At 41.6% G+C, this 9461-nt stretch overlaps 1 protein-coding gene across 1 annotated transcript in view; it reads left to right on the top strand.

The window, feature by feature from the left end:
- Nucleotides 1-8705, top strand: part of cpped1 (calcineurin-like phosphoesterase domain containing 1) — a 55692-nt gene extending 46987 nt beyond the window's left edge. The window contains exon 4 of the mRNA XM_017705466.2: nt 7837-8705. Coding sequence (XP_017560955.1) covers nt 7837-8060 — 224 coding nt within the window. The 3' untranslated portion in view covers nt 8061-8705. The remainder of the gene's footprint in view (nt 1-7836) is intronic.
- Nucleotides 8706-9461: the final 756 nt, after the last annotated feature.

Here is a 9461-nt window from a genome sequence, read left to right as displayed (position 1 = left end):
TCCTGGGCTCCCATTAAAAACATTCAAATTTAAATTTTGTGTTAGGTTTAACAGTACTTTGAAAATTCTTCTGATGCGTAGTTGCACTATGCTTTGTGTATACCATTATGTCTGTCATGGTGTCATCTATGTACCATGTATATTGTATTTTTTATTTAGAGTGTAAACGTATGAAATGCAACATATGAAAGCTAATTTGTAATGAGCAAGAAAGAGTCTGTCTCAGTTAAATCAGCTGGCATTTAAACAGGACCTTACAAAAGTTATTTACTAAATTTCCCACAGGAAATGTAAACTGAGGAAATTCAAAGGTAAATTAGGACAACAGCAGATCTTCTGAGTTGGCGTAAGACAAAGAGTTGTTTGTTTTTTTTCTACATGCTTGGCAGTAAATAAGCAGGGACCTATGCTTCAGGAAGACACTTTCTTCTTTTAACCGTCAGTGTGTAACTGTATGTGAAAAATAATATTCAAGCATGTTTATTTAGGGAAGTAGGCTATTTTATTTCATAAGGTAAATATTTAAACTAAAGGAATATATGCACATTCACTCTCTCTCGTGCACACTTATAGCACACACACATGAATTGTGAACTGATGAAAGCTACATTTAATGAGCTAAAGACATTACATGACAGCTATGTTCTGTAAATAATTCAATATTTAATTTAATGTTAGTAATTAGACTCAAATTCTGATTTACGTACATTACCATTCATAATATCGAAATGGCCTTTTTTCACGATTGACCTAAACAGTATGCACATCTTCTCCAACTGGACCATCTTCAGGCTGGTAAGTGCTTTCATAGCAGCTGTATTCCCCAGGGCTAATTTTCATGGTGTAACTTTCTTTCCTGGATGTAACATTTGGAAGATTTGTGGTTTTTATGGCATTCCAACCCCTGCAAAGTAACACCACTTTGTTTTTGTTTATTTGCCACATTTGCCTAAGGTACTTACCTGAGGTGATTCATTTTGGCTGGTAGTTAGCTATCTATGCTCTGTCACGACTACGGATAATCCTCCACAGGACCAGAACTGCACTTCCCAAAATCCTCTGGGGAGTCACGAGGTGGAGCTATTTCCCTCGCTGCTGTTCCCTGATTCGGACTCCATTACCCAGACTCCTCAGCTGAGTCATATCAGCCGACCCTTTGTCACCAGCCTATCAGCGCTCTCGCTCTCCTGAGTATTGATGTGAACCAGCTGTGCCTTTATTCACATGACCTGTTTAGTTTAGCATATAAGCCCAAGCTGTAGACTAGTTAAGTGTGAATTATTGCTTTCACTCGTGAACTTACTGAGCGTTTTGTTTTTGTTTGTTCTGATTCCTGTTTCTGACTTCCTGCCTGTTATCTTTGGACTATGCTTTTTGGATTTGCCCTTTGTGTACCTTTGCCTGGCCTGTTAGCTTTATGGTTTTGACTTATCGCCTGCTCTTTGGACTTTGCTCTGTCTTCCCCAACTCTGTTATGGTCACCTTTGTCCTGCTGCTGACATTTCTGGATTTGTTTATTGATGACTCTTTGTACTACTGCTTACCCAATAAAGCTTCACTTTTGGCTTTTAACCATCCACATCACAGCCTTGGTAAATTCCTGTGTCTCCTTGTTAAAGTGTCTGAATAAAACAAGCATACTTGCAATTTCAAAACTGTCACCATCAGATAAACAGTACTTAACACTAGAAGTCCCAGAGAGGGCAGAGAGGGGTCATTTAACATTTCTTCCGTTCCAATGCCTGTTGAGTGGTGAACCTTCTCTGCATTTTGTTTCTTGTGAACAAAATAGGTGAAGCAGTCACCTATTTATCCCCCACAGCACAAAAGGCTGCATGCAAATTTGCTAAGGTGTTAGCAACCTTATGCATGTCCCTTGCACAACAATGCAGCTGGGGGGTGGACAGACACTCAGGAGCAACTTACATTCTTTTGCTTACACCCTTTTGCAAGAGGTTGAGGTGGATCAACACAATTAATTTGTTTTCTTTTTCTAAACTGTCATTTTGAACCCACTTCTTCCACATCTTTTTAAAAAACTTTTGTATATTTCTTGAAAAAGATTGTATGTTTTGCAAACTATATGTCCATTTGGCAAAATGACCTGTATAATGCAGCACAACATCACAGATCAGCAGCGAAAGGTCACATCTCCCCCATATACTTTATGTATGCTTCAAAACAAAATGTGTTTTATACAAATTGTCAGTTCCCTCAAAATGCCCAAAAAAAGTGTCTTGAGCTGTGTTTCACATGGTGTTTTGAGAATGTCACCTCAGTTTCAAGAAATGAGCCAAACCAATTGAAAAAAAAAGATCAACTTTAATTTGTTCAAAATGTGCACCACCTTTGATGGGCTTTCTGCACATCAAAATTCCAAGTTAGCCATAGAACCAGTCATCCCCTCAATACTGTTCATAGCTAAATGATCACCAGTAATTAATCCAGCCCTGCTTCAGAGCACTGGTGGGAGTACGATATTTCTGTTCCTGTTTAAATCCCAGATGTGACAGTGAATATTTGAGCCCCTTTACACTAAATGTAGTTGATCAGCCAACACGTGTTGTGTCTGAAAGCTTTCTGCTTTAGGTTTGCACTGCATCTACAAGGCTAGTGTATCTTCTGTGTAGGATCAGTGTTACACGCTTTTGTCCATATTTTAGATGACAGTATATCGCACAGTGTCAGACGCTTCATAAGCAAGTCTTTGAGATTCTCTTGATGCAGTCTGAGGCACGTGATAATTTAGCCATGCAGTTTCCACGATGCTTATTGCTGGGATACAAGCTTACATCACATGTGCTAAAGAAACAACAAACATTCCTGGTTTGCTAGTGCCACCGTGATAATATTTTAAAGGTGTTTCAACCACTACAGGCTGTTCACACCAAACTGATATCTGAGTTTGTTGCTGTTTGTTTGCATTTTTAAAGTCATCATCATCACTTGAAATCAAGATTTTTTCCTTAACCTTCCTTTAAAATGGAATGTCTTTTACCCACATCTAAAGCCTCTTCTGATTTATAACTAATAGTATCATGTTGCATGTTCGATTTCAGTAACAGTGCTAAAGATGCTATAACAACATTCCTTATTACTTCAACATGAATGTGCAGCTAAATGATTATAGGCTGAATGGGCGGTCAAATGTGAATGTGTTCTTGGTTGTATATTACCACAATGATCGGTTTTGAGTGGTCTGATTTTGCAGCATAGTTTCCATATGTGAAGGTGGTAGGGTGAATGGTATGTTTCCATAGTAATTTTATTTCTAAAAAGCTACTGCTGTATGCTCTGCACTGTGCAGGAGAATGCTGAATGATAAACTGCAGTGAGATGTTATGAAGTTACAGTATATTTGTGCTTCTTTTTCGAAGCGTGCAGTCATTAGCACATTACTGCATGTATAATTATTCTATTTGGTGCTGCAGTGCAGAGTTGGTCCTTTGAGTAAAAGGCTTGTTTAAGAAGCTCTTTGATTTTTTTTCTTCCGCTATCGTCTGTTTCACATCTGACTTCTCTAGATAATTGGATGCTGTTTTTTATCTGCTTATGTCATGTTTCTGTTTCTGCTGTTTCCGAGGGGTGGATGAGAGGTTATGATTCAAAAAGCGTGTTTGAAATGTGCATAATCAAACTGCTTGCCTTTGAAAGAAAAGAAAAAATTATTTCATATCCTTGTGATTTTATAACAAACTTTGTCGTTTTACCATTTTTACAGCTATTTTGGTTGCATCGCAACACTGTTGTATGGGGTTGTAAGGAGGAAGGTGTCTGCAATTGTGTAAAGCTCCATAATTATCTGCATTCTTGAGTTTAGGCTTTTTCCAGCAGTGTTTAGAAGCATCGTGTGCTTTAGATGCTTGTCCAACATTGCTAGGGGGCTTTAGAATGTGCAGTCTTCAAGGAATGTCTGAGAATGTTTTATACATAACTTTATAGCCTTTTGGCAGCTGTTCTACCTCACCACATAGGGGATATAATAATAGTTTTAGCTGTATTTGATTTTACATCATAATGATAAATCAAAGCAACAGCTTTATGATTGCCAAATATAGCTTGATTAGCCACCAAAATGTTTGACAAACGCAGACAGCATAATTAGGTAAATGTCAGTAACGATATCACTGTATTGATATGTACATTGTATTGATATTTTAAGCACAGGTCTAAATTGTTTTGCCTTTTGAAAACAATTTAATGAAAACTCATTTCAGCAACTCATTTCAACCATTCTCTGAGAAGAATGTGCTCCTGAAATCTTATTGTCGCTGTTATCTTTGCTGAAGTATGGACTGTATATCTTAATACATCTATTACCACAGTGTGTGGGCTCGATTGGTGGAATATTTTTTCGTTTTTATAAGCAAGGTCTTGAATAAATTCACTATAAGTCGCACGGCCAGCCTCTGCCTCAAAATAGAAAAGAACTCATTTATGCCTTCCATTCCGTGCAGGCTTGCTTGGCCAACTGTGGTGATTGTGCAATCAGTCCACTATTTAGCATTCCTCAACAGCAGAAGTGTGTCTTGCTGCTCCAGGGCAGAGACGAGATGAAAACCTTCAGCATGGTTGTGTAGGTCAACACGGAAACTAGCAGCAGAGATGTGATCAGCTTAGCAAGAAAGTTGTCACTCAGTTTAATTGTCAAGTTTATTTGGAATAACATTTTCTATGATTTATTTGACTCTGCCATGCATATCTTAACATGCATATCAAAAGCAATCTTTTAGTATAACTGCACTGTATTTTATTATGGAAGTATTTCATGACAGAGAGTCTTACTTATAGCAAGTGAAGCCAGATAGAATACTAATTAAAGCAGCAATTAGAGTTCAGTCCTACATTCCTACACCCTTCATTCCTAAATCTCTCAACTGTTTCGTTTTAGTGGCTGTATCTACACTGCAAAGACATGACCACATCCTTACCTGAACCAAACTGGTGTAAAGTAGTAGTATACTAGTTTCTGATCTGCTGTGAGTCTTTAGTTTAACATTGCTGCTTCAGTAAAGACATGCAAAATGTTCCAAATCAGATCATTTCAGAAAGGATTTAAAGTTTTAACTTTTTAAACCGCCATCAAATCCAGATTGGAACACCTGGCAGAATCACTGCCACCGAGGAAAACCTGAGCTGAGATAGACTGTCCATAGTTACTGAGGTTGCAACTTCTAAATATGCTGTAGCTACTACAAAGAGTGCCTACAAAACGTTTCTCAGCTCAGCAGTTACTTGAAATATTAGTTTTGCTTTCATAAGCTGACCTCATAGACTGTGTGTGTGTGTGTGTGTGTGTGTGTGTGTGTGTGTGTGTGTGTGTGTGTGTGTGTGTGTTTCCCTCTTGCACTGAAGTTGGGTTCGCTGTTGGTCCATGTAACGTGGAGCGAGGAGGCGGACGCATATGCAGAGATAAGCGACTTATTAAGAGCAAATCCAGGGTCGTGGTCATAACGGTCCAGGTTAAAATGGCCAACACGGGTGTATGGAGAATCAGACAGGATGACAAATGCAAGAAAACTACAACAGGGGCTGGGGGAAAGAACACCAAACAAAACCAACAGCACATACATCAAACAACAAAGAACATCCCAAACAAAGACCAGCGAAGACAAGGGGCAAACACAGGGCTTAAAAAAACAGGGATGATGAGGGACAGGTGAAAACAATCAGGGGCTCCGAAGCGCGCCAAACAAAAACAAAATCCACCACAGACACAAGAGACCAAAAACGGGCAGAACTAAACCAGGACAGGAGCCGGGACAGGCACAGGCACAGAAGCAGGAACAACAGGAACATAGGCAGTAACACGAACCAGAACGGGCACAGAAGCAGGGGCAGAAACGGAAACAGGAACAGGAGCCGAAACAGGAACAGAGACACAAGAACGTGGAACAGGAGCAGACACAGAACATGGAACAGAAGCCAGAGCAGGAACAGGCACAGAAACAGGAGACACAACACCAGACACAGGAACAGAACGAGGACGAAACGCGGAGGGAGGACGAGGAGGCACAACACAAAACGACACCAAACGAGGGACGAAAGGAGGCACAACAGGACGAGAGAAAAAAGAACGCAACACAGATCACACAAACGACAGGGGAACAGGAACCAAGACAGACACAGGCAGAAACTGGGACAGAAACAAAAGGAGATACAGGAAAAGGAACCACAACAGGAACGGGAATGGACACACACACAACAGAAGGGAACAAGACAACACCAGGAACAGAGGAGGGCAAAAACAAAGGGACAGAAAAAACAGAAGCAGACACAGGAGAAACAGGAGGCCAAAGGGGAACAGCAGACACAGGAGGACCACGGGGAACAGACACAGCAGAAACAGAAGGCCCACAGGGGAGCAGACACGGGAAAGGGTGGAACGGGCGGGAACAAAGGAACTGCAATGTCCACGGAGGCAGGCGAGCATGCAACGACATCCACGGAGGTAGGCGAGCCTGCAGCGACATCCACGGAGGCAGGCGGTGGGTCCGGAGGCATGGCGACTGGCAGCGGGTCCGGAGGCGTGGCGACTGGCAGCGGGTCTGGAGGCGTGGCGACTGGCAGCGGGTCCGGAGGCGAGGCGACTGGAGGCGGGTCCGGAGGCGAGGTGACTGGCGGCAGGTCCGGACGGCCGGTGGGTCCAGAGGCACGGGGGTGCCGCGGAGTGCAGCCACGGGATCAGGAATGCCGCGGGGTGTGGCTATGGGATCAGGAATGCCGCGGGGTGCCACTACGGGATCAGGAATTCAGGCTGGAGACAGCTGCTCCAACCTGGAGGAACACAGAAACAGGACCCTCTCGGCCACTCCCAAGGCTCACTCGAGCTCGCGTTGGCACTTGAGAACGAACCGAGTACTACAGTAAGGGTTATCTGTATGCTGCTTTTGTCTCACCTGTCGCTCCTCCCGACAGCATTCCTCAAGCCGGGTGGACCCAAGGCGCTTACCTGAGCTCTCATCGTCCAAGCCGAAGACGGGATGGTCCTTTGCCTTCTTATGGGACCGACGAGACGCTTGTGTACCCTCAGCGCTAGGGGATTTGCTGTCACTGGCTTGGCGGCGTTGGGACACGGGAAACTTGGGCTGCGTGTAAACAGCCGGAGTTTCGTCCCAACTGATCAGCCACATCCCAACGTGTCGCTTACCCGCTGAATCCATTGGCGGCTGGTCTTTCTGTAACGCGGAGCAAGGAGGCGGACGCATATGCAGAGATTAGCGACTTTTATTAAGGGCAAATCCAGGGTCGTGGTCATAATGGTCCAGGTTCAAATGGCCAACACGGATCTATGGAGAATCAGACATGATGACAAACACAGGAGAACTACAACAGGGGCTGGGGGAAAGAACATCAAACAAAACCAACAGCACATACATCAAACAACAAAGAACATACCAAACAAAGACCAGCCAAGACAAGGGGCAAACACAGGGCTTAAATATAACAGGGATGATGAGGCACAGGTGAAAACAATCAGGGGCTGAGTCACAAAACAAGGGGCCAGACTAGATGGAAAAACAAATGGACATGGACAATCAAAAAGTAAACAGAAAAAGCACATGGAGTAGTGGGAGGAGCCACTTTTTTTGTCTTCTACCTCTACCAACTCTGAAATCTATTCCATCACAAACTGTGTCTGTAAAAATGTTTGTATGTTTGACCCTTAAATAGCTTCTGTTGCAATAAACACACATGCAATTAAATGGCAAAGCTGCTACCATTTTGATACAAAAGTAATATCCTTGGAGTAGTAATATCCATAGTAAAATAATATCCTTGATGATGATAATGTCAAATTGCCCAAGCCTAATTTACTGCCTGACTCTTTTTTAGGTGTGAAAGCTGTGTTCTCTGGGCATTACCACCGCAACGCAGGGGGGTACCATGATGGCCTACACATGGTGGTGACCTCAGCTATTGGCTGCCAGCTGGGTGAAGACACACATGGAGTCAGAGTGGTGGTGGTGACTGCTGATGAGATCATCCATCGCTACCACAGTCTGGACCAATTAAGCAATAAAGGAGTGGATGAAGATCTTAAGAAACTCCTGGCTTGAACTTGAATTTAGGTACAGTTTCGCTGGTCCACATGTAATAGTTATGGTCAGTTGGATGCATGGAGGAACTGTTTGTAGATCAGTGGTCCACAAGTTCCAACACTTGGGAACTAAAATGCTCATTGTCCCTGGAAATGTATTCATTTTGTTTTTAATTAAACTGTTATAAAAATGATCAAATATTTGGCTGAAATTACAAATAAAAAGAAAGTATTGGACCCAAAACTAGAGAAGCATTGAAATTTCAGCCACACAAAACTTTCAAAAGTATCACTCTGGATTTTTATACAAATTCTTGGAAATTCTTCTATATAAAAATGTGTGATTTTGGATGAAAAAAAGATGGAAACAGGAAACCGATTCATAGCACTATTTATTTCCTTCACACTCAGTTAGTGCAGACGATTTCAAACAGTTTGAGCAGCAGCAGATGAACAATTGGCCATGTGGAACTATGAGTGTGTTTATATGCACTTAATAATCTGATAACGGCAAAAAATAAGATTTTGTCACTAATTTGTTCAGTGTGTTTATCTGATTGCCCAAATGCATGTAGTGGGAAAACTCCAGGTCTACATGAGTGAGGGAATAATTGCATTTCTGCTTTGCAACCCGCCAATAAACTCAATTTTCTAATTTCATGAAGCATGTAGTTGGTTTCAGTATCACTCAAAGTGTTTTGTTACCATCTCGTGGGTGCTGTGTTTAACACTGCCTGCCATTTCTGGGACAGCGCTGTTTCCTACATGTGCAAAGAAATCAGAGTGAGAGTATACATGCAAAGAGAAAATTACTGAGCTAACATCCAGGTCTCTAAATTGGATTTCTAGAAATTCAATCACGACCTTAATCTGATCTAAGAAATCAGAGTGTGCTGCTTACATGGCCAGTTTCATAATCAGGTAACTGCCGAACTTTGATAATGATCTTATGGTGTGCCTGTAAACACACTCTTGTAATCACTGTTCAAGTATCTAGAAAGGATATAGCTAACGCTCAAGAACTTCTCCACTACAGATTTAATACCAGTTAAAAATGGAGCATCTCGCTTATGCAGTTTCTTGCACAACAGCAGAAATATAACGGTGTATTTTCTGTATTACCTTGTAGTTTTTTTTTCATGTTTTAAAAAAAAGCATTAATTTAAAAGACAATTTTTTTCATTTTTTGTCCTAAAGTGTCTTAAATTTCAGTTTTAAATTTTAAATTAAAATTTTCAGTTTCTTCAGAGTCTGTGTGGCTGCAGGTTTTCATTCCATCAAAGCAGGTGCACATACGTTCAGTTGTTTGAAGACTGAGCAATTGATTAAACTAGCAAAATCAGGTGTGCTTCTGTTTGTTTGGAATGAAAACCTGCACCAACACTGGCCCTTGACAGATATGATTGGGCACCTGGACTTA

Source organism: Pygocentrus nattereri, chromosome 13 (assembly GCF_015220715.1).
Source record: "Pygocentrus nattereri isolate fPygNat1 chromosome 13, fPygNat1.pri, whole genome shotgun sequence".
Classification (NCBI taxonomy): domain Eukaryota; kingdom Metazoa; phylum Chordata; class Actinopteri; order Characiformes; family Serrasalmidae; genus Pygocentrus; species Pygocentrus nattereri.
The sequence above is the reverse complement of the archived record's forward strand: the minus strand, read 5'-3'. Positions and strand labels throughout refer to the sequence as shown.